Source organism: Rhinoraja longicauda, chromosome 36 (assembly GCF_053455715.1).
Source record: "Rhinoraja longicauda isolate Sanriku21f chromosome 36, sRhiLon1.1, whole genome shotgun sequence".
Lineage (NCBI taxonomy): Eukaryota > Metazoa > Chordata > Chondrichthyes > Rajiformes > Arhynchobatidae > Rhinoraja > Rhinoraja longicauda.
In genome coordinates, this window is record NC_135988.1 from 5,265,054 (window position 1) to 5,291,848 (window position 26,795).

Below are 26,795 nucleotides of genomic sequence, written 5' to 3' on the forward strand. Positions count from 1 at the left end.
TGCCCACAGTTTACAAAGGGTATTAAACATATGGGAGATTGCTACGAAGGAAATAATTTTTTGACATTTTCTCAATTGAGAAACAAATATCAAATTCCAGGGAATAGTATTTTTTTCTATTATCAATTACAATCTTATTTAAGGGAAAAGTTAGGTAATTCTATGTTTTTATTTCAAATTAAAGGAATTGAATCCCTGATTCAGGGCAAGGGAACTAAAAAAATTATATCTTCAATATATAAATTGTTACAAAAATCTAGTCCAAAGACAAGAATTCAAAAATCAAGACAAAGATAGGAAACAGATCTGAATATTAGCATTGATGAACCAAGTTGGGAAAGATTGTGTTTAGAAAGTATGAAAAATACTATTAATGTGAGATATAGTTTAGTACAATACAATTTTTTACATCAACTATATTTAACTCCGAAAAAATTAAACAATTTAAATCCAAATTTACCTGAAATTTGTTTTAGATGCAACCAGGATGTGGGTACTTTTTTACACTCCACATGGGCATGTCCGAAGGTAACTCCTTTTTGGAAAGACCTAAAAAACTTTTTGGAACAATTGATGAATAAGACCATACCATTGGATTCAAGGCTGTTTTTATTGGGAGATACTAAAGGAATATTACCAAGATTAATTTTAGATAAATATCAGGAAAGATTTCTCAAAATAGCAATAGCAATAGCAAAAAAATGTGTGGCGGTCACTTGGAAAGATCACAATGAAATAAGAATTGCAAGATGGTATGCAGAAATGTGTAGTTGTATCCCATTAGAAAAAGCTACTTATAATCTGAGAGATAAATATGATTTCTTTTTGAAACTTTGGAACCCATTCACTTTAAAACTAGGATTAAGAATTGGAAATATTTAATTTCAGGATTGTTTTGATATCCCTAAAAAGAATTTAATAAGAAATTAGCCGGAAGTGTTTCCTTTTGTCTCCAGGTTCCCTTCTTTCTTTCTTTCTTTCCTTTTTTAAAATTTTTATTTCTTTATCTTTCTTCTTCTCCTTTTTCCTCTTTTTTCTAACTGGGGGGTCGGGGGGAGGGGGGTTGTGGGTGGGGAGATAATACAGAACAATACGAATTTAAATGTATCATCGAATTTATAATGTAGGTACCATCGCGTACTATGAGTTCATACATGTATTTGTTTTGTTAAAATTTAAATAAAATTTAAAATAAAAAAAAACTGGGATTGGTGAAGACTGGGAGAGGGTGAGTGAGTGAGAGAGGGAGGGGGAGGAAAAGAGGGGGGAAAAGGGAGGGTTTGAGAGGGGGAGGGGGGGATAAGTTGGGAGGGAGAGAGTGCAGTGCGTTAAAGCACATGCAGGAGGGGGAGGAGAGAGAGAGAGTGAGGGAGGGAGAGGGGGAGAGATGGAGGGAGACGAAAAGGGAGGGATAGAGAGGGGGAGGGAGGGAGGGAGGGAGGGAGGGAGGGAGGGAGGGAGGGAGGGAGGGAGGGAGGGAGGGAGGGAGGGAGGGAGGGAGGGAGGGAGGGAGGGAGAGAGAGAGAGAGAGAGAGAGAGAGGGGGGAGGGAGGGATAAGTTGGGAGGGAGGGAGGGAGGGAGGGAGGGAGGGAGGGAGGGAGGGAGGGAGGGAGGGAGGGAGGGAGGGAGGGAGGGAGGGAGGGAGGGAGGGAGGGAGGGAGGGAGGGAGGGAGGGAGGGAGGGAGGGAGGGAGGGAGGGAGGGAGGGAGGGAGGGAGGGAGGGAGGGAGGGAAGTAGGGAGAGAGTGCAATGCGTTAAAGCGCTTGCAGGAAGGGAGAGGGAGGGAGGGAGGGAGGGAGGGAGGGAGGGAGGGAGGGAGGGAGGGAGGGAGGGAGGGAGGGAGGGAGGGAGGGAGGGAGGGAGGGAGGGAGGGAGGGAGAGAGGGAGGGAGGGAAGAGAGCGAGGGAGATGAAGGGTGAGGAAAAGGAGGGATAGAGAGGGGGAGGGAGGGATAAGTTGGGAGAGAGAGAGGGAGGGAGGGGAGAGAGTGCAGTGCGTTTAAAGCGCATGCAGGAAGGGGGAGGGAGCAGTGCATGAAAGCGCTTGCAGATTGGAGAGAGAGGGAGGGAGGGAGGAAGAGAGAGAGGGACAGTGCGTTAAAGAGCAGGAGATGCAGAGGAGAGGGGCAGGGCGACGGGGCTGAGAGGTGACCAGCGCGTCCAGGAGCAGTTTGCAACCAAGTCAACCCTCTCTGGCTGATGCACTGAGAGGCTCTCTGTCCCCTGAACAAGGAAGGGTGGGCTGCACTCCCTCACTCCCTGGTCAGTGTGGGAGAGACCCCAAGGTCTGTCTCTGTGGCCAGTGTGTGGGAGAGAGGACACACTGTGGGAGAGAGGACACACTGTGGAAGAGGACACACTGTGGAAGAGGAGGAGAACCCACCGTCTCCCTCCCTGCCCCTCTCTGCCCCTCTCCTCCCTCTGTCCCCCCGACTCCCAGCCTGGCCAGGAGAGGGAGGGAGAGTCAGCACCTGATGGGCCGAGTGTCCGCGATGCCCAGCCCCGCAGGGGAGGGTGCTGCTAGCCGGCCTGGCGCTGTGCTGCTGCTGCTGCTGGCAGGTGGCGAGGGGCCGAGCGGCCGGGCAGGGCTGCCCACAGGTGTGCGAGCTGTCCCGCTGCCCACCTGTGCCGCCAGGTAACTGTAGCCGGGGCGGGGAGGGGCTGGACAGGTGCGGCTGTTGCCCCGTGTGTGGGGGTCTGGGGGGCGAGGGGCAGGTCTGTGGGGGGAGGCACGGACACTGTGCCCCGACCCTCCAGTGCATCTACCCCCCCGGGGCACACAAACGCAAGAGGGGCACCTGCGGCTGCCCAGACCCCCACCCCCACCCCGGGCCCGTGTGTGGCAGCGACGGCCTCACCTACACCTCCATCTGCAGTCTGAGGGCGGCCAGCAACGGGCAGGTGGGCAACACACCTGTCATCCTCATCCAGAGAGGGGCCTGCGGTACAGGTAAGGGGGGGGGAGGGGGAGGGGGGAGGGGGAGGAGGGGGGAGGGGGGAGAGTGTGGGGGGGGAGGGGGAGAGGGGGAGAGGGGGGAGACAGAGGGCAGGTGGGCAACACACCTGTCATCCTCATCCAGAGAGGGGCCTGCGGCACAGGTAAGGGGGGGGGGAGGGGGGGGAGGGGGAGGGGTGGGGGGAGAGGAGGGGAGTGGGGGATAAGGGGGGTGGAGAAGGAGGGGAGAGAGGTGAGAGGGGAGTGGGGGAGAGAAGAGGAGAGGGAGGGGAGGAGAGGGGAGGGGAGTGAGGGAGGGGGAGGAGAGGGGGGAGGGTAGGAGTGGGGGAGAGGGGAGGTGAGGGGAGAGGGAGGGGAGAGAGGTGAGAGGGGGAGGGGATGAGAGAGGAGGGAGAGGGGAGGTGGGGGGTGGAGTGAGGGGAGGGGTGGGGGAGAGGAGTTGGGTGGCAGGAGAGGGGAGAGGAGGGGAGATGGGAGAGGGGTGTGGGTGAAGGTGCAGAGAGGGGATGGGGAGAGGTGGGAGAAAGAGGGGGAGAGGGTGTGCATGGAGGGGAGAGGGGAGAATAGGGAGAGAGGAGGGGAGTGGGGGAATAAGGGGGGGAGAAGGAGGGGAGGAGGGGGAGGGGAGTGGGTGGAGAGAAGAGGGGAGGGGAGGAGAGGGAGGGGAGAGGGTGTGGGTGGAGGGGAGAGAGGTGAGAGGGAGGGGGGTGTGGGATGGTGTACGGGGAGATGGAGAGGTGGTTATTTTGGGCATATTGGAGACGGAGAGGTGGGTATGTTGATGCTTTGGGGAGGGGGAGGGGCATGGGTAAGAGGGGTGGGGAGGGGGTGTAGGATGGTGCAGTGGGAGGGGAGGGAGTGTAGTCAATGTACAGCATCGAGGGAGAGGGTGGTTGGGTTTCTACCAAGCCTGGGGTGGAATGGAGGCCACGCGTGGTATTTTGAGGTCGGGTTAGATGACCACACTCTGCTAAATTCCTACTGCTCCATCTCCCTCCCCCCCCCCCCCCCCCCCCCCCATTGTTTCTGTTGCCCCCACCCTCTAGCCTAGGGTTCCTAACCTTGTTCATCCCTTTTACCCCTTTGCAACTTTTCGAAAGTAAGTTTACCCCTAACCCTGTTTTGTTCAGTAATTTGAGTTTACACTTCCACCTTAGTAAAGCAACTTACAAAGGGGACATTTTAAAATACTGTTTTTAACATTGTAATTTTAAGTTCAAATAACAATAATAATAATAGCACATAACAATATTATTTCACTTATTTATGAACAACTAATGATGAACAGGTACCGGTGTACCACAACCAAACACAGTCAGTCAATATGTACTGATCCACAATCAACAAATTTACCCCCTGGTTGGGGTGAGATTGACCCGTGCTCTAGCCTGAAGCTGCCCCTCAAGCATTTCCACTTTCCCCTCGCTGCCTCGGCAAGGCCAGCAGCATCATCAAGGACCAGTCTCACCCCCGGCCACTCCCTCTTCTCCCCTCTCCCATCGGGCAAAAGTTACAGAAGTGTGAAAACGCACACCTCCAGATTCAGGGACGGTTTCTTCCCGGCTGTTATCAGGCACCTGAACCATCCTACCACAACGAGAGAGCAGTGCTGAACTACTATCTAGCTCATTGGTGACCCTCGGACTATCCTTGATCGGACTTTGCTGGCTTCACCTTGCGCTAAACGTTATTCCCTGATCATGTATCTGTGCCACTCGATTGTAATCATGTATTGTCTTTCTGCTGACTGGTTAGCACGCAACAAAAGCTTCAAGTCAAGTTTATTTGTCACGTACACATACACGATGTGCAGTGAAATGAAAGTGGCAATGCCTGCGGATTGTGCAAAAAAAGAATTACAGCTACAGCATATAAATTAAAATTAATACAGGAAAGAAAATTTAGTCCCTGGAGTTATAATAGTTAACAGTCCTGATGGCCTGTGGGAAGAAACTCCGTCTTATCCTCTCCGTTTTCACAGCGTGACAGCGGAGGCGTTTGCCTGACCGTAGCAGCTGGAACAGTCCGTTGCTGGGGTGGTAGGGGTCCCCCATGATCTTGCTTGCTCTGGATCTGCACCTCCTGATGTATAGGTCCTGCAGGGGGGCGAGTGTAGTTCCCATGGTGCGTTCTGCCGAACGCACTACTCTCTGCAGGGCTATCCTGTCCTGGGCAGAGCTGTTCCCAAACCAGACTGTGATGTTGCCGGACAGGATGCTCTCTACAGCCCCAGAGTAGAAGCACTGAAGGATCCTCAGAGACACTCTGAATTTCCTCAGCTGTCTGAGGTGGTAAAGGCGCTGCCTTGCCTTACCCACCAGTGCGGCAATGTGTGTTGCCCATGTCAGATCCTCTGTGATGTGGACTCCCAGGTATTTAAAGCTGCTCACCCTATCCACAGTAGACCCATTTATCTCCAGTGGCGTGTACGTCCTTGGATGTTGAGCCCTTCTACTCACGGTACATGTGACAATATGCTAAACTAAAGTGAACTGAACTTATTGGGCTCTCATCTTGGGGATGTTCTCCTGAGATACGCACCTCTTTCACGTCACCATTTCTTGGCCCACTTTTGCCAATCGCGAAATGTTTCTTACTGTGGTCTTCAAGCCGTCAGGTCCATCACCTGTGGCTTCATTCAACCCCAGGAGAAATGTATTGGTGAATCATTATCAAACGCGCCTCTGCTGATGGAAATAAATTCTCCATTAGTTTCATCAAAACAAATTTTGCGTGGGTCAAGGAACTGGCAGTTCCTCAAAGTGATTTTGGGAATTAAGATACAGCATGGAAACAGGCCCTTCGGCCCACCAAGTCCACGCCGGCCGTCGATCACAACCTTTGCACTAGTTCCACGTTATCCCACCTTGGCATCCACTCCCTGCACACCCGGGGATGAATTAGAGTTCAATTAGCCTTACAAACCCGAACGTCTTCGGGATTTGGGAGGGAACCCACGCGATCACAGGGAGAACGTGCAAACTCTGCACAGAGAGTATCCGAGGTCAGGATCGAACCTGTGTCTGGTGCCGTGAGACAGCAACTCTACCAGCTGCGCCATTGTCCTGGATTCGCTTACATTTATATCTTTTAAGTGGCTGTGAATTCATAAGTTCTAGGAGCAGAATAAGGCCATTCGGCCCATCAAGCCTACTCCGCCATTCAATCATGGCTGATCTATCTTTCCCTCTCAATTCCATTCTCCTTCCATCGCCCCATAGCCCCTGACATCCTTACTAACAAAGAATCTTTCTATCTCTGCCTTAACAAATTCCATTGACTTGGTCTCCACAACCTTCTGTGGCAAAGAATTCCACAGATTCACCACCCTCTGACTAAAGAAATTGGTTTTCACCTCCTTTCTAAAGGTGCATCCTTTTATTCTGAAGCTGTGGCCTCTGGTCCTAGACTCTCCCACCAGTGGAAAAATCCTCTTCACATTCACTCTATCCAGGCCTTGCACTTATCAATACGTTTCAAAGAGGTCCCCCCTCATCCTTCTAAACTCCAGCGAGTAAAGGCCCAGTGCTGTCAAACGCTCATCGTATGTTAAGCTAATTATTGCTGGTGATCGTTCTTGTAAACCTCCTCTTCACCCTCTCCAGCACATCCTTCCTCAGATACTGGGCCCAAATCTGCTCACAGTAGGTCAGTTACTGATGGCACTGATGGAGTTTGCGGTAGAGTGCTGTGGACAATGACCGGGGCAGATGTGGGACAGGGCTGGTCGGACGTTTGTTGAGTGGGAAGGGAATCCCAAGAGTACAGTGGCCAGCTTCCAATGTCCAACTCAGGCAGAAAGATTCCTATTGAGCTGAGCAAGCATTGGCTTCACCCAACCATGACCCACCCCGTCTGCTTGAGTGGAACAACGCGTGAACTCAAGCCATTTGCTGTGAATTGGCACCTTCGGTGACTTACACTGGGCTTTGGAAGGGGCTTTGGAAGAGATTACTGAAAGGGCTGAAATAAGTAAATAATGAAAGCTAGGGTTGTCCTCTCCCAGGGCGTCACTTTGAGCAGCCAAGCTGACACGGGCCAGCATGCCTGCTTTGCTCAAGACACCCATGTTCTCCAGAGACAGACACAGAATGCTGGTAGACAACAACTCAGCGGGTCAGGCAGCATCTCGGGAGAGAAGGAATGGGTGACGTTTTGGGCCGAGACCCTTCTTTGGACTCAAGAAGGAATGGGCAATGTTTCGGGATGAGACCTTTCTTCAGACTCGAGAAGGAATGGGCGACGTTTCGGGATGAGACCCTTCTTTGCTATTGAGGGCGTGCAGCGTAGGTTTATTAGGTTAATTCCCGGAATGGCGGGACTGTCATATGTTGAAAGACTGGAGCGACTAGGCTTGTATACACTGGAATTTAGAAGGATGAGAGGGGATCTTATCGAAACGTATAAGATTATTAAGGGGTTGGACACGTTAGAGGCAGGAAACATGTTCCCAATGTTGGGGGAGTCCAGAACAAGGGGCCACAGTTTAAGAATAAGGGGTAGGCCATTTAGAACTGAGATGAGGAAAAACTTTTTCAGTCAGAGAGTTGTGAATCTGTGGAATTCTCTGCCTCAGAAGGCAGTGGAGACCAATTCTCTGAATGCATTCAAGAGAGAGCGAGATAGAGCTCTTAAGGATAGCGGAGTCAGGGGGTATGGGGAGAAGGCAGGAACGGGGTACTGATTGAGAATTATCAGCCATGATCGCATTGAATGGCGGTGCTGGCTCGAAGGGCCGAATGGCCTCCTCCTGCACCTATTGTCTATTGTCTATTGACCCTTCTTCAGACCCACACAGAATGCTGGAGTAACTCAGCGGGACAGGCGGCATCTCTGGAGAGAAGGTGAAGAAGAATGCAGAAGGGTCTCGACATGAAACGTCATCCATTCCTTCTCTCCCGAGATGCTGCCCGACCCGCTGAGTTACTCCAGCATTTTGCGCCTATCTTCGGTTTAAACCAGCATCTGCAGTTCCTTCCTACGCATGTCCTCCAGGGATGCTGCCTGACCCGCTGAGTTACGCCAGGACTCTGTGTGCTGTTGTTTAAGGATCTCTTGTTGTTGGCATTGAGCAGACACAAATTGGCCGCTGAACCAGCCGACTCCCAAAACTGGAGCCTGTAATGATTTTTAGTTTGCGTGTGTCAGAAGGAACTGCAGATGCTGGTTTCAACCGAGCATTTTGTGCCCATCTTTGCCACACATCCTCCCTGCCACCCTGTCCTGGTGTGTGTCACCACCGTCAGGAATCACCACTGCCGCAACCCTGGGTCCCTCTGCTCAACAATGCCCTCCAAAGCCCACACCCTTTGACAGTGCAAGTCCTGGCCTGGTTTGACTTGCTCCAAGGCAATACCTCGCACTTGCTTGGAAGTGTGGAACATCATGACTAGTTCGGACAGAGTGAGTGAATCGATCGATGAAGATGTCAGCAAAACCTTCGGTAGACACACGACGCTGGAGTAACTCAGCGGGTCAGGCAGCATCTCGGGAGAGAAGGAATGGGTGACGTTTCGGGTCGAGAACCTTCCAGGGCTAACTTTCTCACTCCCGTACGGGACCGCCCTTGTCCCATATTTGTAGGGTTGCCGACTTCCTCACTCCAAAATAAGGGACAAAGGGTGACGTCACCGCCCCGCGCCCCATGTGACCTCACCCAGCCAGCGGCCACGTGCTCCCGCTCCACCAATGGCGGCCGCCATTAGAAATATAACTCAGAAACAGGCCCTTCGGCCCACCGAGTCCGTGCCGACCAGCGATCCCCGCACATTTGGCAAAGTTGGGGACAGTTGGCAACCCTTCTGCCCGCTGACCCTCTGTGACATCTCGAGATTGTGGAATGCGAGAGGCTGTCTTGTTAGACAATAAACAATAGACAATAGATGCAGGAGGAGGCCATTCGGCCCTTCGAGCCAGCATCGCCATTCAATGTGATCATGGCTGATCATCCACAATCAGTACCCCGTTCCTGCCTTCTCCCCATACCCCCTGACTCCGCTATCCTTAAGAGCTCTATCTAACTCTCTCTTGAAAGCATCCAGGGAATTGGCCTCCACTGCCTTCTGAGGCAGAGAATTCCACAGAATTACAACTCTCTGGGTGAAAAAGGTTTTTCCTCATTTCCGTTCTAAATGGCCTACCCCTTATTCTTAAACTGTTATTGGGGGTATTTGCCAGTCTGTGTCCTGCCTGTGACTGTGTGGAAGGGTCTCGACCCGAAACGTCGCCCACTCCTTCTCTCCAGAGTTGCTGCCCGGCCCGCTGAGTTACTCCGGCATTGTGTGTCTGCCCTGCCTGTGACAGCTGGGCTTTCTTCAGGATCAAGTGTCCTTCGTGGCAGATGTTTCTGTGATGACATTGTTTGTGCATTGTTGAAATGATCATCTTTCAACGGCTGCAACCGCTGCCTGCCTCTGGCCTGCTGCCTTCTGCCAGAAGGGAGATAGAGTGATACAGCTTGGAAACAGGCCCTTCGGCCCAACTTGCCCGCACCGGCCAACATGTCCCAGATACACTAGTCCCACCTGCCTGTTCAATGCTCAGTCCTCTCTGCCTGCTAATTTCATCACGGTGGCGCAGCGGTAGAGTTGCTGCCTCACAGCACCAGGGACCCAGGTTCGATCCTGACCACGGGTGTTTGTCTGTACAGAGTTTGTACATCTCCCCGTGACCTGCGCGGGTTTTCTCCGAGATCTTCGAAAGGACGTACAGGTTTGTTGGTTAATTGGCTTGGTGTAAATGTAAATTGTCCCTAATGTGTGCGGGACAGTGTTAGTGTGCGGGGATCGCTGGTCGGCGCGGACTCGGTGGGCCGAAGGGCCTGTTTCTGCGCTGTATCTCTAAACTAAACTAAAACAATGGGTGGTGTTTTGGGTCGAGACCCTTCTTCAAAATGAAAACAAGATCTGGGTGGCTTACACCCTTTCTGAAGAAGGGTCTCGATCCAAAATACCACCTACCCATGCTCACCAGAGATACTCCCTGACCCGCTGAGTTACTCGAGCACTTTGTGTCCTTGTGAACTTACTCAGTCAGCATTGGGTTGAAGCCATTTCATCCTTTTGGAAGCATTCCAAGTTGCTTTGGCTCCTTGCTGGAGGGCTTGGAATCACTGAGACTTTAAGAGGAACTGCCAGAGCATCAGTACAACACAACTGAACGCGTAGGAAGGAATTGCAGATGCTGGTTTAAACCAAAGATAGACACAAAAAGCTGGAGTAACTCAACTGGGAAAGGCAGCATCTCGGGAGAGAAGGAATGGGTGACGTTTCGGGTCGAGACCCTTGTTTCTACTTTTTGCATTAATGATGGTTATATAGGATGTTAGGGGGACACTAGACCAAGTGGACCCGTTGGGCCTAAACCTGCATTGGTGCAGCACCCTCTCCTCTCCCCCCTCCCCCCTCCCCCCTCCCCCCTCCCTTCTCCCTCCCTCCCCCTCTCTCCACTCCCCCTCCCCCCTCCCCTCTCCCTCCCTCCCCCTCTCTCCACTCCCCCTCCCTCCCTCCTCCCCCTCCCCTTCCCCTCCCCTTCCCTTCCCCTCCTCCCCCACTCCAACCCTCTCAACCCCCCCCCTATCCTCCTTCCCTCCCCCCCCTCCCTCCACCCCCCCCCTCCCTCCCTTGGAGATAGATTTAAACTTTAAAATGTGAATAACTTTAAATATATTACACCGATTTCAATGAAACATCTTCCATTAGCACCATGACATTTCGTGTTGAGACCCTTCGTCAAAACTAAAACAAGATCTGGGTAGCTAATACCCTATCTGAAGAAGGGTCTCGATCCAAAACGCCACCTATCCATGTTCACCAGAGTTGTTTCCTTTATCATTGTTACTTTGGTGCATATCTTTCATTCATTTGATCACTATCTCTCCACATCTTGGTCTGTATCTCTCATTTCCCTTTCCCCTGACTCTCAGTCTGAAGAAGGATCTCGACCTGAAACGTCACCCGTTCCTTCTCTCCAGAGATGCTGCCTTTCCCGCTGAGTTACTCCAGCTTTTTGTGTCTATCAACACAACGAAACGCCTTGTGTAAGAGACCTTGTGTGCCCACTGGAAGTTCTTCTTCCGTGTCCATCATCCATGTTTCAAATGTTACATCGCTGTCATCGTCCGTCCTGAAAAGGGCGTCAGCTTCCGGCGACAATCAGTGGGAGCCATCACTTGTACAGTAGATGATGGTGGTGGCAGAATTAGCTCAGGATACTCCCAGTTTCCAGCCCCGCGACGTGGACACTTGGGGCTATGGGGCCTCCATTGGAAGTAACAAGGCCTTGTCGTAAGCACAGCATCACTGTGTCATTTATAGAGATACTGCGTCTGTGCCGACTACCGACTCCGCGCCGACCAACGATCCTTCTAACACTAACACTAACACTAACTAATTCTAACACTAACACGATCCTTCACATACTAGGGACAATTTACAAATTACAGAAGGCAATTAAGCTACAAAACTGCATGTCTTTGGGACGCGGGAGGAAACCGGAACACCCGGAGAAAACCCACGTGGTCACAGGGAGAACATACATCTCCGTACAGACAGCACCTGTAGTCAGAATCGAACCTGGGTCTCTGGCATTGTAAGGCTGCAGCTCTACTGCTATGCCACCTCTGTTGCCATCAGGGTTGCCAACTGTCCCATATTAGCTGGGACATCCCGTATTTTGGGCTAAATTGACTTGTCCAGTATTGGACCGCCCTTGTCCCGTATTAGGCCCGGGCGTATGGCGCTGTAGGCCCGGACACTGTAGGCCCGGACGCTGTAGGCCCGTACACTGTAGGCCCGGGGGACGCTGTAGGCCCGGACAGTGTAGGCCCGGACAGTGTAGGCCTGGACAGTTTAGGCCCGGACACTGTAGGCCTGGACAGTGTAGGTGCAGAGGCCCGGGCGCCGCCTATCTGAGGTTGCATAGCAACCCGCCTCCCGGCCCGAGCGGCCACCATTGGTGGAGCGGGAGCACGTGGCCGCTGGCTGGGTGAGATCACGTGGGGCGCGGGACGGTGACGTCACCTTGTGCCTTATTTGGGAGTGAGATAGTTGGCACCCCTAGTTGCCATTCTCATTTTGAACAGCATTAGAAGCAAATATTGCAAGGTAGAGTTAATGCAAGCATTCCACTTTCATACAACATGGAGGAGGACATTTCGGCCCATCGAGTCTGTGCCAGCTCAAATGAGCAGGGCGACACAGTGGTGCAGCGGTAGAGTTGCTGCCTTACAGCGAATGCAGCGCCGGAGACCCGGGTTCGATCCCGACTACGCGTGCTGTCTGTACGGAGTTTGTACGTTTGTCTGGACGTTCTTCCCGTGACCTGCGTGGGTTTTCTCCGAGATCTTCAGTTTCCTCCCGCACTCCAAAGACGTACAGGTTTGTAGGTTAATTGGCTTAGTAAATGTAAAAACTGTTCCTAGTGTGTGTAGGTTAGTGTTAATGTGCGGGGATCGCTGGTCGGAGCGGACCCAGTGGGCCGAAGGGCCTGTTTCTGCGCTGTATCTCTGAACTAAATTAAACTAAACTGCACACCAGAAGCAATTCTACAGTGGCCAATAAATCTACCAAGTCTCACGTCTGGCATTAACTAATGGAGGAAGCCGAGTCTGTCGGTCTTGGCTAAACATCCTGTCTGAGGCTGTGGAATATTATTCTTGGAATGAGGCATAGAATACCGAGGTTTTCCTGCCCAGCTAAAGAGTACATTAATGACACCTCTCATTAAGTGTACCAGAACAGGAATCTTTGGGTTCCCTTCATTCATGGTTGTCATTTCATTAACACTCTTGAGACTTTAGGAATTATTGCTTTCTGGTCATAAGGTCATAAAGAACAGGTGTAGAATTAGGCCATTCGGCCCATCAAGTCTACTCTGCCATTCAATCATGGCTGAACTATCTCCCCCTCCTAACCCCATTCTCCTGCCTTCTCCCCATAACCTCTGACACCCGTACTAATCAAGAATCTATCTATCTCTGCCTTAAATATATTCACTAACTTGGCCTCCACAGCCTTCCGTGGCAAAGAATTCCACAGATTCACCACCCTCTGACTAAAGAAATTCCTCCTCATCTCCTTCCTAAAGGAACGTCTGGTAATTCTGAGGCTGGTCCTAGACTCTCCCACTAGTGGAAACATTCTCTCCACACCCACTCTATCCAAGCCTTGCACTATTCTCTCCGTTTCAACGTTTCTGTACGTTTCAATAGTGTTGTAAAGCACAGTGGCAGGATGCAGTGAGAATGCACACCCCCAGATTCAGAGACAGCTTCTTCCCAGCTGTACTCAGGCAACTGAACCATCTATCACCAACTGGAGAGCGATCCTGACCTACCATCTGTTGTAGTGGAGACCCTCGGACTATCTTTAAACAGACTTCACTGGACATTATCTTGCTCTAAACATTATTCCCTGTATCTGTACACTGTGGGCAACTTGATTGTAATCATGTGCTGCCTTTTTGCTGACTGGATGTTCAATAAAAAAGCTTTTCACTGTACCTCGCTCGGTACATGTGACAGTAAACTAAGAACTTCAATAGTAACTGCAAGAAATGAACCCCAGGCAGTGCATTTACTGAATGCAGAGTCTTGCAGAGACACAGAAGGAAGCCATTTGGCCCGTCACGGACATGCCTGTAAATTCTCGTACCCGTTTAATCAGTGCTGCACGGTGGCGCAGCGGTAGAATGGCCCCCTCACGGCGCCAAAGACCCGGGTTCGATCCTGACTACGGGTGCTGTCTGTACACTTTGTACATTCTCCCTCGTGGGGTTTTCTCCGGGTGCTCCGGTTTCCTCCAAGACGCGCAGGTTTGTCGGTTAATTGACTTGGTAAAATTGTAGGTAGACTCAAAATGCTGGAGTGGCTCAGCGGGTCAGGCAGCATCTCTGGAGAGAAGGAATGGGTGACGTTTCGGGTCGAGACGCCAAATTGTAAGATTGTCCCGAGTGTGTGTAGGATAGTACGAGTGTGCGGGGATGGCTAGTCGGAGCGGACTCGGTGGGCCGAAGGGCCTGTTTCCGCGCTGTATCTCTAAGTAAAGTTAAGTAAGTTTGTGGCTTTTTAATGGTAGCGGGATGGAAAACAAAAATAAGACCACCGCAATACAACAGTGGAGAGCATCAGTTAAACAGCCCCTTGTGTACGCAATACACATTTGGTCTCCCTATCTAAAGCAATCTACATGCATCAGGTAAAGGGATGCCTTACGAGGAATGAAGATGTTTCCACTAGTGGGAGAGTCTAGAACTAGAGGTCATAGCCTCAGAATTAAAGGACGTTCTTTTAGGAAGGAGATGAGGAGATATTTCTTTAGTCTGGTCAACTCTTTGCCACACTACATTTGTGTACATTTGTGTGTAGGAAGGAACAGCTGATGCTGGTTTAAACATAAAGCTGGAGTAACTCAGCAGGACAGGCAGCATCTCTGGGGAGAAGGAATGGCTGACGTTTCGGGTCGAAACTCAAGATCTGAAGAAGGGTCTCGAGCCGAAACGTCACCCATTCCTTCACTCCAGAGATGCTGCCTGTCCCGCTGCGTTAGTCATAGAGTCATAGAGTGATACAGTGTGGAAACAGGCACTTCGGCCCAACTTGCCCACGCTGGCCAACATGTCCCAGCTGTTCTAGTCCCACCTGCCTGCGCTTGGTCGACATCCCTCCAAATTTGTCCTATCCATGTAGCTGTCTAACTGTATCTTAAACGTTGGGATAGTCCCAGCCTCAACTACCTCCTCTGGCAGCTTGTTCCATACACCCACCACCCTTTGTGTGAAACTCCAGCTTTTTGTGTTTAGTTTAATTTAGAAATACAGCGCGGAAACAGGCCCTTCGGCCCACCGAGTCCGTGCCGACCAGCGATCCCCGCTCATTAACACTATCCTACACACACTGGGGACTATTTACACATGCACCAGGTCAAGTAAACTATACCTGTACATCCTTGGAGTGTGGGAGGAAACCGAAGATCTCGGAGAAAACCCACGCGGTCACGGGGAGAACGTACAAACTCCGTACAGACAGCGCCCGTAGTCGGGATCGAACCCGGGTCTTCGGCGCAGCGAGCGCTGTAAGGCGGCAACTCTACCGCTGCGCCACCGTGTTGGCCGTGTTACTCCAGCTTTTTGTGCACCTTTTTACTAACTGCTTTAAACTTTGCCTGGTTTAGCTCTTCGGCATCCAGACAGTATGAGGGTTAAGTTTAACTTCATCGCAGACGTGGTGGAGAAAATCGGTCCTGCTGTGGTACATCTGGAGCTTTATCGGAGGTGAGAAAGGTTGACTTTAACTGTGGGCGCATGCACACACTTGCTAATGTTGTCATTCGGTCTGGAGTAGGGTGTTTAGTCTTGTCCAGTTTAGAGAAACGGGCCCTTCTGCACACTGAGTCCGTGTCGACCAACGATCCCCACACATTAACACAAGGCTACACGCGCTAGGGACAATCTACACTTAGAAACATAGAAACATAGAAAATAGGTGCAGGAGTAGGCCATTCGGCCCTTCGAGCCAGCACCGCCATTCAATATGATCATGGCTGATCATCCAACTCAGTATCCAGTACCTGCCTTCTCTCCATACCCCCTGATCCCTTTAGCCACATGGACCACATCTAACTCCCTCTTAAATATAGCCAATGAACTGGCCTCAACTACCTTCTGTGGCAAAGAATTCCACAGATTCACCACTCTCTGTGTGAAAAAAAACTTTCTCATCTCGGTCCTAAAAGACTTCCCCCTTATCCTTAAACTGTGACCCCTTGTTCTGGACTTCCCCAACATCGGGAACAATCTTCCTGCATCTAGCCTGTCCAACCGGGCAGCACGGTAGCGCAGCGGTAGAGTTGCTGCTTTACAGCGAATGCAGCGCCAGAGACTCAGGTTCGATCCTGACTACGGGTGCTGCACTGTAAGGAGTTTGTACGTTCTCCCCGTGATCTGCGTGGGTTTTCTCCGAGATCTTCGGTTTCTTCCCACATTCCAAAGACGTACAGGTATGTAGGTTAATTGGCTGGGTAAATGTAAAAATTGTCCCTAGTGGGTGTAGGATAGTGTTAATGTGCGGGGATCGCTGGGCGGCACGGACTTGGAGGGCCGAAAAGGCCTGTTTCCGGCTGTATATATATGATATGATATGATAACCCCTTAAGAATTTTGTAAGTTTCTATACGATCCCCCCTCAATCTTCTAAATTCCAGCGAGTACAAGCCGAGTCTATCCAGTCTTTCTTCATATGAAAGTCCTGCCATCCCAGGGATCAATCTGGTGAACCTTCTCTGTACTCCCTCTATGGCAAGAATGTCTTTCCTCAGATTAGGAGACCAAAACTGTACGCAATACTCCAGGTACACCAAGTACACAAACTGATGCCAATTAACCTACATACCTGCACGTCTTTGGAGTGTGGGAGGAAACCGAAGATCTCAGAGAAAACCCACGCGGATCACGGGGAGAACGTGCAAACTCCGTGCAGACGGCGCCCGTAGTCGGGATGGAACCCGAGTCTCCGGCGCTGCATTCGCTGTAAGGCAAATGCAACCTACAAACCCGCACGTCGTTGTGATGTGGGAGGAAACCGGAGCACCCGGAGGAAACCCACGCGTTCACAGGGAGAACGTGCAAACTCCGTACAGACAGCACCCGAGGTCGGGATTGATCGCGGGTCTCTGGCGCCGTGAGGCAGCGGCGGCTCCTCTGTGCATCGTCTTATTGTCAGAAGATGAGATAAATAAACTTATTCCGTGAAGGATTCGACTCCGGAAGTCTTGTGGACCACAATGTAAACAACTAAGCTTGTTTTGCAACTGGTTCAGGAAACGATGCATCATCAGTAAACTAAATAAACTCAACTAAATGTGCAGGCAAGCCTCCAGTGGTCCTCTGGTTTAAACCCGATGCTGGGTTTCTGCCTTGCGTTTTAGTTCAGCTTGGAGATACAGTGTGGAAGCAGGTCCTTCGGCCCACCAAGTCCACGCCAACCAGCGACCCTGATACACTAGTTCTGTACACTAGGGCCAATTTACCAAAGCCAATTAACCTACAAACCCGCACATCTTCAGAGGAAACCAGAGGGTTGTTTTTTTAACATACAAGCTCCCAATTCTTTTGGAGACTATTCATTGCACTGTGGTGATTTATTTCAAATGTGCGTCATTCAAATATGAGCTTTGAACCTGAGAATTCAGGGACCCCAGAAATTCTGCTTCATGCTTAGGGGCCGGCACGGTGGCGCAGCGGTAGAGTTGCTGCCTCACAGCGCCAGAGTCCCGGGTTCGATCCTGGCTACAGGTGCTGTCTATACGGTGTTTGTACGTTCTCCCCGTGACCGCGTACATTTACTCCGGGTGCCCTGCTTTTCTCCCACACTCCAAAGACATGTAGGATTGTAGGTTAATTGGCCTCGTTAAAATTGTAAAATTGTAAAATGGTCTCTAGTGTGTTGGATGTTGCTATTGCATGGGTTGTTCACTGGTTAGCGTGGACTCGGTGGGCCGAAAAGCTTGTTTCCACACTGTCTCTCATAAAAGAGGCACGTATATTATCAACACTTGAAAGATACACAGATTGGAAAGGCTTGGAAGGCCAAATCCCTGTAATTGAGGCAGTGCAGCGTAGGTTCACGAGATTGATCCCTGGGATGGCGGGACTGACATATGAGGAATGATTGGAAAGACTGGGCTTGTATTCACTGGAGTTTAGAAGAATGAGAGGGGATCTTATAGAAACTTATAAAATTATAAAAGGACTGGACAAGCTAGATGTAGGAAAAATGTTCCCAATGTTGGGGGAGTCCAGAACCAGGGTCTTAGAATAAAGGGGGGGGCATTTAAAATTGAGGTGAGAAGGAACTTTTTCACCCAGAGAGTTGTGAATTTGTGGAATTCTCTGCCACAGAGGGCAGTGGAGGCCAATTCACTGGATGGATTTAAGAGAGAGTTAGATAGAGCTCTAGGGGCTAGTGGAATCAAGGGATATGGGGAGAAGGCAGGCACGGGTTACTGATTGTGGATGATCAGCCATGATCACAATGAATGGCGGTGCTGGCTGAAGGGCCGAAGGGCCTCCTCCTGCACCTATTGTCTATGTTTCTATGTCTCCGGCGCTGTGAGGCGGCTGCTCTAACGTCGCGCCGCTGTGCCGCACAACGTGTGATAGACCCGGACCGCTTGCGTTGACCGCCCCTCAGTCTTGCCCCGTTCGCTGCCTCCTCAGGGTGCCGTTCACTAACCGGGAAGTGTCCGTGGCGAGCGGGTCGGGCTTCATCGTGTCAGAGGACGGCCTGATCGTCACCAACGCACACGTCCTGAGCGGCAAGCAGAAGATTAAAGTGGAGCTGAAGAACGGAGAGGAATACGAGGCCAAGGTCAAGGATGTGGACGAGAAATCAGACATCGCGTTGATTAAGATCAACCCAAAGGTATGTCTGCTTTGGGTTTTTTATTACACATACTTTATTCCAAAAACAAAACCAAACATACAGAGTAGTAACGCGATCAAATCAAACGCTGCCCGTGTCGGCAGTTTACAAACAAAACAGTTGTCAGATTAAAATCCCGCCAACTTTGTCAATAATACATTCGATCTCCTGCGGCGACCGGCGATCACGGAAGCCTCCAGCGTCCCCGTGGACACCGTGTGTTCCCTCTCCAGGGACACGCGGGCACGGACGTAACCCCGGACAAGGGGCGGGCAGCCGACCTCTGTGAGACCGTCGACAACCCGTTGCCTGGACCCCCGGACGGCCATCTTGGCCAGGCCCAGGAGCAGACCCTCCCTCCCTCCTGACCCTCCCCCCTCTGTAACGGGTGCCCAGAAATCAGGAGCATGGGGCTAAAATGGAGGCAAAACTTGAGGAGCAGCCCCTTCAGATATTCCAACAGGGGCTGCAACCTCTCACACTGCAAATACAAACGGTACACGGTCTCCTCCTTGCCGCAGAAGTGACAGGCGGCCGACGGGCCTGCTGGGAGTGTGTGTCCCTCCAGCCTCTTGTTGTTGTTGTTGCTGTGTTCTAAAGTTTCAATAACCTGGCATTCCCTACCTTCAGTGGAGTCAGAACACCCTTCAGATGTGCATCTACAGTAGGGTCTGCCATCTCCCTCACTCCCAAATACGGGACAAGGTGACGTCACCGCCCCGCGCCCCACGTGACCTCACCCAGCAAGCGGCCACGTGTTCCCGCTCCACCAATGGGTTATTCAGCGGGTCAGGCAGCATCTCAGGAGAGAAGGAATGGGTGACGTTTCGGGTCGAGACCCTTCTCCATTGTCAGAGTGAGGCCCAGCCCATATTGGAGGAACAGCACCTCATATTTCGCTTGGGCAGTTTACACCCCAGCGGTATGAACATTGACTTCTCCCACGTCAGGTAGCCCCTGCTTCCCCTCTGTATCCCCTCTCCCCCTTCCCAGTTCTCCCACCAGTCTTCCTGTCTCCGACTACATCCTATCTTTGTCCCGCCCCCTCCCCTGACATCAGTCTGAACAAGGGTCTCGACCCGAAACGTCACCCATTCCTTCTCTCCCGAGATGCTGCCTGACCTGCTGAGTTACTCCAGCGTTTGGTGTCTACCGAGTCTTTTCACTGACGGGATAACATGCAATAAAAAAAGTTTCTTTCTATACATGACAATAATACACTAAACTAAACTAAGAAAGAGATTCATTGTCCTGTTTTCAGGACGTGTGATAATAAAACACTCTGGACTCTCTTGGCTTGACGGTACCATAATAAATTTTCCATTATACCCAGAGAGTTTGAAGGAAGCCAGATAACAGATGATCAAGATTTTTCAACAATCTGATACGTTATTGGATTTTCAGTTTCACTTATTTTTATTAGTATTCTTTCCCGTTCATACTATTTTTTAAGCTTGGTTTTAGAAATGCAGCTTGGAAACAGGCCCTTCGGCCTACCAATTCTCGCCAACCATTCAATCTTGCCCCAGTTTCTCATCCACTCCCTGCACACAAGGGGTAATTTATAGAGACCAATTAGCCTACAAGCCTACAAACCCTGGAAGAAGGGTCTCGACCCGAAACGTCACCTTCTCTCCAGAGATGCTGCCTGTCCTGCTGAGTTACTCCAGCGCTTTGTGTCCACCTTCGGTTGAAACCAGCGCTTGCAGTTCCTTCATAGGCAACCTACAAACCTGCACGCCTTTGGGATGTGGGAGGAAACCGGAGCACCCGGGGGAAACTTACGCGGTCATAGAGAGAATGGGCAAACTCCACACAGACAGCACCCGAGGTCGGGATTGAACTTGGTTTCTGGCACTGCGAGGCAGCAACTCTACCGCTGCGCCACTGTGCAGGCCAATAGACAATAGACAATAGGTGCAGGAGGAGGCCATTCGGCCCTTCGAGCCAGCACCGCCATTCAATGTGATCATGGCTGATCATTCTCAATCAGTACCCCGTTCCTGCCTTCTCCCCCATACCCCATTAGAACGTTGTTGTACAAACCTCCCTACAGTCCTGGAAACATTGGCATCGGATGGTTTGGCACTCAAACGTACATGAGTATAGTCTGAAGAAGGGTCTCGACCCGAAACGTCACCCATTCCTTCTCTCCTGAGATGCTGCCTGACCCGCTGAGTTACTCCAGCATTTTGTGAATAAATACCTTCGATGAGTACATTCTTTGCCCGAGTAAAACTCAAAGCCAGTCAAAGGAAGTGGTTGACACGTGGATTTGGAATAAGTTCAGTTCAGTTTAATTTATTGTCACGTGTACTGAGGTACAGTGAAAAGCTTTTAGTCAATACATGACTTTAGACAATACACGATTACAATCGATCCATTTACAGTGTATAGATACTTGATGAGGTTCAGTGCAAGGTAAAGCCAGTAAAGTCCGGTCAAGGATAGTCCGAGGGTCTACAAAGAGGTAGATAGTAGTTCAGCACTGCTCTCTGGTTGTGGTAGGATGGTTCAGTTGCCTGATAACAGCTGGGAAGAAACTGTCCCTGAATCTGGAGGTGTGCGTTTTCACACTTCTGTACCTCTTGCCTGATGGGAGAGGGGTGAAGAGGGAGTGGCCGGGGTGCGACTGGTCCTTGATTGTGCTGCTGGTCTTGGGTCAAGGACTCCACATGGGTGAGACATTGGCTTCAAAGCAGGGCTGAATTATGAAGTTGATAGTGTCCATTCGTCTGTGCTTCCATAATTCATTCTTTTTCTTCAGGTTTCAACTTAATTGTCTTTTACTCAGCGGAAATATTAATAGTTTGAATTTTGACAGAAGAATGGGACTTGTTTTCTCAGGCAAGAGGGGGGTTGTTAAACCACGGAGATTTAAGATCGTTGGCAAAGGAATGGGAGTTGTATTTGGTGCATTGATTTGTTACAATCTGGAACACAGTATAAAGGTTGCAACGGAAATAGTTTCAGCCAAAACATTCAAGGCTGAGCTGGATAACAGTGGGAAAGGAAAATTTACAAAGTTGCAGATGCTGGAAATCTGAAATAAAGATTGCTGGAATTGTCGACTTTAGACGTTTAGAGATACAGCGTGGAAACAGGCCCTTCAGCCCAGGGAGTCCGTGCTGACCAGCATCACTCCGCACACTAGCACTATCCTACACACCAGGGAAAGTTTACGGCAACCAATTAACCTACAAACCTTTTCGTCTTTGGAGTGTGGGAGGAAACCGGAGCACCTAGGGAAAGCATTGATTAGTATGGGTGTCAGAGGCTATGGGGAGAAGGCAGGTGAATGGGGTCAGGAGGGAGAGATAGAACAGCCATGATTGAATGGTGGAGTTGACTTGATGGGCTGAATGGCCTAATTCTACTTCTATTCATTATGACCTAAAACCCAAGTGGTCACAGTGAGGACGTGCAAACTCCGTGCAGACAGCACGCCTGGTCGTAGTCAGGATAGAGTCTGGCTCAACTCCAGAAGGCAGCCACTCTACATTCACATGTTCACAGGAGACCAAGTGTTCCTTTCACACTGTTACCTGTCCAAATCTTCAGGGCAGCACAGTGACACAGCGGTAGATTTGCTGCTGCCTGCCTTACACAGCGGTAGAGTTGCTGCTGCCTGCCTTACACAGCGGTAGAGTTGCTGCTGCCTGCCTTACACAGCGGTAGATTTGCTGCTGCCTGCCTTACACAGCGGTAGAGTTACTGCTGCCTGCCTTACACAGCGGTAGATTTGCTGCTGCCTGCCTTACACAGCGGTAGAGTTACTGCTGCCTGCCTTACACAGCGGTAGAGTTACTGCTGCCTGCCTTACACAGCGGTAGAGTTACTGCTGCCTGCCTTACACAGCGGTAGAGTTACTGCTGCCTGCCTTACACTGCCAGAGACCCGGGTTCGATCTTGACTGTGGGTGCTGTCGATGTGGAGTTTGCATGTTCTCACTGTGACCGCGTGGGTTTGCAGGTTGATTGGCTTCTGTAAACTGTGCCTCGGGTACGGGATACAACCAGTGTGAACGGGCGATCGATGACTGGCGCGAACCCGCTGGGCCAAAGGGCCTGTTTCAACGCATTATCTCCTAGAAATAAAAAGGTGAAAAGACAGAAGGTGTGAGATAAAAGGATTGAAGAGGGCGGCACAGTGGTGTAGAGGTGGAGCTACTGCTTTACAACGACAGGGACCCGAGTTCCATCCTGACTACGGGCGCCGCCTGTACGGAGTTTGTACGTTCTCCCCGTGACCTGCGTGGGTTTTCTCCGAGATCATCGGTTTCCCACACTCCAAAGACGTACAGGTTTGTAGGTTAATTCGTTTGGTATGAATGTAAACTTGTCCCTAGTGTGTGCAGGATTGGGTTAATGTGCGGGGATCGCCGGTCAGAGTGGACTCGGTGGGCCGAAGGGCCTGTTTCCGCGCTGTATCTCTAAACTAAACTAAACTAAACTAAAAGTTATGAATTGTGAAGCCAGAGGAAGGAATGCTGATGAAGGGGGAAGGTGAGGGGGGGGGGGGGGGGGGGGAGCAATAGGTGTGAGTGCAGGTGGGGCAGGGGATGGGGAGGGGGATGAAGTTGGGAGTATATGAAGGAAGGAGAGGGATGGGGATGGGGGTTTTGTAGTTACTTAAAATTGAAGAATGTTCATACCATTGAGTTGTGAGCTGCGGTACCAAGGAGAATTAGTTATTTTAGTTTAGTTTAGAGATACAACACAGAACCAGGCCCTTCGGCCCATCGAGTCCGCGCCGACCAGCAATCCCCGCATATTAATACTACCCTACACACACTAGGGACAATTTTACACCAAGCCAATTGATCTGCAGAGCTGTACGTCTTTGGAGTGTGGGTGGAAACCGAAGATCTCGGAGAAAACCCACGCAGGTCACGGGGAGAACGTACAGACAAGCGCCCGTGGTTGGGATGGAACCCGGGTCTCTGGCGCACCCAAACGTTGTAGGCAACGACTCTACCGCTGCGCCACCGTGCCGCCCTGTTCTCTTCCGGCGGTTCGTTTTCCAGCCTTCTGATGTAAGGGGTCACCAGCTGGAAACAAGTGATGCCATCTCTGTCAGCACTAATGCTGCCTCAGCAGTTTAGCATCTGCAGCAAGTGGCTCCATTTCATCGGCACCTGAAATGGAGACAGTTGTTGCGTGGTACAAAAATAAGCTGGGAAGAGTCAGGAAGTCATGTTGCAGCTTCATACAAATTTAGTTCGCCTGCGTTTGGAATGCCATGTCCAGTTCTGGTCGCCCCGTTACAGGAAGGATGTGGTGGCCCTGGAGAGATTGCAGGGGAGGTTGAATGGCCTCCTGCCTTGATTCAAGGTTATCCTCTATAAATAGCATTTAGACATATCTTAAGACTAACTTGGTTTGTTTTCTCTGGAACACTGGAGTTTGAGAGGAGACCTGTTAGACGTGTATAAAGCTATGAGTGGCATGAGGTTTCGTTCAGTTCAGTTTATTGTCACGTGTACCGAGGTACAGTGAAAACCTTTTGTTGCGTGCTAACCAGTCAGCAGAAAGACAACACATGATCACAATCGATCCTCATTGGTGACCCTCGGACTATCCTTGATCGGACTTTGCTGGCTTTACCTCATGCTACACGTTATTCCCTTATCATGTATCTGCACATTGTAAATGGATCGATTGAAGGTGTTGGGCCAAATGGGGACAAGTGTAAGTGGCAGGTCGGGACATAGAAACAAAGAAAATAGGTGCAGGAGGAGGCCATTCTGCCCTTCGATCCAGCACTGCCATTCAATGTGAACATGGCTGATCATCCACAATCAGTACCCCGTTCCTGCCTTCTCCCCATACCCCCTAAATATCATTAAGAGCTCTATCTAACTCTCTCTTGAAAGCATCCAGAGAATTGGCCTCCACTGCCTTCTGAGGCAGAGAATTCCAGAGATTCACAACTCTCTGAGTGAAAAAGTTTTTCTTCATCTCCGTTAGAAATGACCCTGTTCCTGCTTTCTTCCCATATCCCTTGATTCCGTTAGCCCTAAGAGTGACATCTAATGGGCTTGTATTCACTGGAGTTTAGAAGGATGAGAGGGGATCTAATAGAAACATATAAAATTATGAAAGGACTGGACAAGCTGGATGCAGGAAAAATGTTCCCAATGTTGGGGGAGTCCAGAACCAGGGGCCACAGTCTAAGAATAAAGGGGAGGCCATTTAAAACTGAGGTGAGAACAATCTTTTTCACCCAGAGAGTTGTGAATTTGTGGAATTCTCTGCCACAGAAGGCAGTGGAGGCCAATTTCTTGAAGATAATACTCAGCTATGCTTTTTTTGTCTATGCTTATGCTTATTGTGAAATTGCTTTTGATATTAAGCTATTGTTAGAAGAACATGTTGCTGAGGATTTTGCCAGGACTTGAGGATCTGAGCTTCAGGGAGAGGTTGGGTAGGTTTGGACTTTATTCCTTGGAGCGCAGGAAGATGATGGGTGATCTTGTAAAGGTGTACAAGATTATGAAGAGAATAGATATGGTAGATGTACAGTCTTTTACCCAGAGATGGGTTATCAAGTATGAAAAGGACTCCACCCAGTCAGCATAGGTAGTCAGGATAGAACCAGGGTCCCTGGCTAAGGTTGTCAACTTTCTCGCTCCACCAATGGTGGCTGCCCCTGGCCGGGAGGCGGGTTGCTAGGCAACCTCCATTAGGTGGCGCCCAGGCCTCCGGGCCTACACTGTCCGGACCTACACTGTCCGGGCCCACACTGTACGGGCCCACACTGTCCGGACCTACACTGTCCGGACCTACACTGTCCGGGCCTACACTGTCCGGGCCTACACTGTCCGGGCCTACACTGTCCGGACCTACACTGTCCGGGCCTACACTGTCCGAGCCTACACTGTCCGGGCTTAGTTCCAAAATCAAGACAAAGAGCGCTGGAGTCACTCAGTTGGTCAGGCAGAATCTCTGGAGATTTTGGGTTGAGGGCCTTCTTTAAACTATTCACATTCTCCAAAGATGCTACCTGTCCCGCTGAGTTACTCCAGCACTTTGTCTTCTTCTCTTTAAACCATGATCTACAGTTCCAAAGGACATTGGTTTAAGGTGAGAGGGGCAAGATTTAATAGGAATCTGAGGGTCAACTTTTTCACACGGGGAACGAACGATCAGAGGAGGTAGTTGAGGAAGGCGCTATAAAAATATTTAAAGGACATTTGAACATGTACATGAAACGTTTAGAGGGATATAGGCCAAATGTGGACAGGTGGGACAAGTGCAAGTGTAGGAAAATAACTGCAGATGTTGGTCTAAATCGAATATAGATACAAAATGCTGGAGTAACTCAGCGTGTCAGGCAGCATCTGAGGAGAGAAGGAATGGGTGACGTTTCGGGTCGAGACTCTTCTTTAGACTGAAGTCATAGAAATACAGAAACATTAAAAATGTGGCCCTTCGAGCCAGCACCGCCATTCAATATGATCATGGCCGATCATCCAAAATCAGTGCCCCGTTCCTGCTTTCTCCTCATATCCCTTGATTCCGTTAGCCCTAAAGAGTGATATCTAACTCCCTGTTGAACACATCGCACGGGTCAACTAAACTATGCATGCCTTTTAGATGCGGAAAATGCGCACTAATGCAGCCTCCCCTGTCCGGACTTACACTGTTCGGGCCTACACTGTCCGGGCCTACACTGTCCGGGCCTACACTGTCCGGGCCTACACTGTCCGGGCCTACACTGTCCGGGCCTACACTGTCCGGGCCTACACTGTCCGGGCCTACACTGTCCGGGCCTACACTGTCCGGGCCTACACTGTCCGGGCCTACACTGTCCGGGCCTACACTGTCCGGGCCTACACTGTCCGGGCCTACACTGTCCGGGCCTACACTGTCCGGGCCTACACTGTCCGGGCCTACACGGTCCGGGCCTACACTGTTCGGTCCTACACTGTCCGGGCCTACAGCGTCCAGGCTGTAACTGTAACTGTAACTGTAACTAATGTTTCCCCGTGGGCAGAGTCCTCTCCCGGTGCTGCTGCTGGCTCGCTCGTCTGACCTGCGGCCGGGAGAGTTTGTGGTGGCCATCGGGAGCCCCTTCTCCCTGCAGAACACCGTGACGACAGGAATCGTCAGCACCACGGAGCGGGGCGGCAAGGAGCTGGGGCTCAAGGACTCCGACATGGAATACATCCAGACGGACGCCATCATCAACGTAAGAACGGCCGGCGAACGGAACACGCGCTGAGAAACAATGACCGAGCTTCACACAGAGGGTGGCGGGTGTGTGGAACAAGCTGCCAGAGGAGGGGGTTGAGGCAGGGACTATCCCAACGTTTAAGAAACAGTTAGACAAGTACATGGATAGGACAGGTTTGGAGGGATGTGGACCAATGGGATTTGTGTAGCTGGGACATGTTGACCGGTACAGGCTAGTTGGGCC

General features: G+C 50.8%; 1 protein-coding gene across 1 annotated transcript in view; it reads left to right on the top strand.

Moving 5' to 3' along the window:
• Positions 1-2,816: 2,816 nt before the first annotated feature.
• LOC144610447 (serine protease HTRA1-like) overlaps positions 2,817-26,795 on the top strand; it is a 35,443-nt gene continuing 11,464 nt past the window's right edge. Inside the window, exons 1-4 of the mRNA XM_078429124.1 lie at positions 2,817-2,950; positions 15,127-15,226; positions 18,170-18,374; positions 26,373-26,567. Of these exons, the coding sequence (XP_078285250.1) occupies positions 15,147-15,226; positions 18,170-18,374; positions 26,373-26,567 (480 nt within the window). The 5' untranslated portion in view covers positions 2,817-2,950; positions 15,127-15,146. The remainder of the gene's footprint in view (positions 2,951-15,126; positions 15,227-18,169; positions 18,375-26,372; positions 26,568-26,795) is intronic.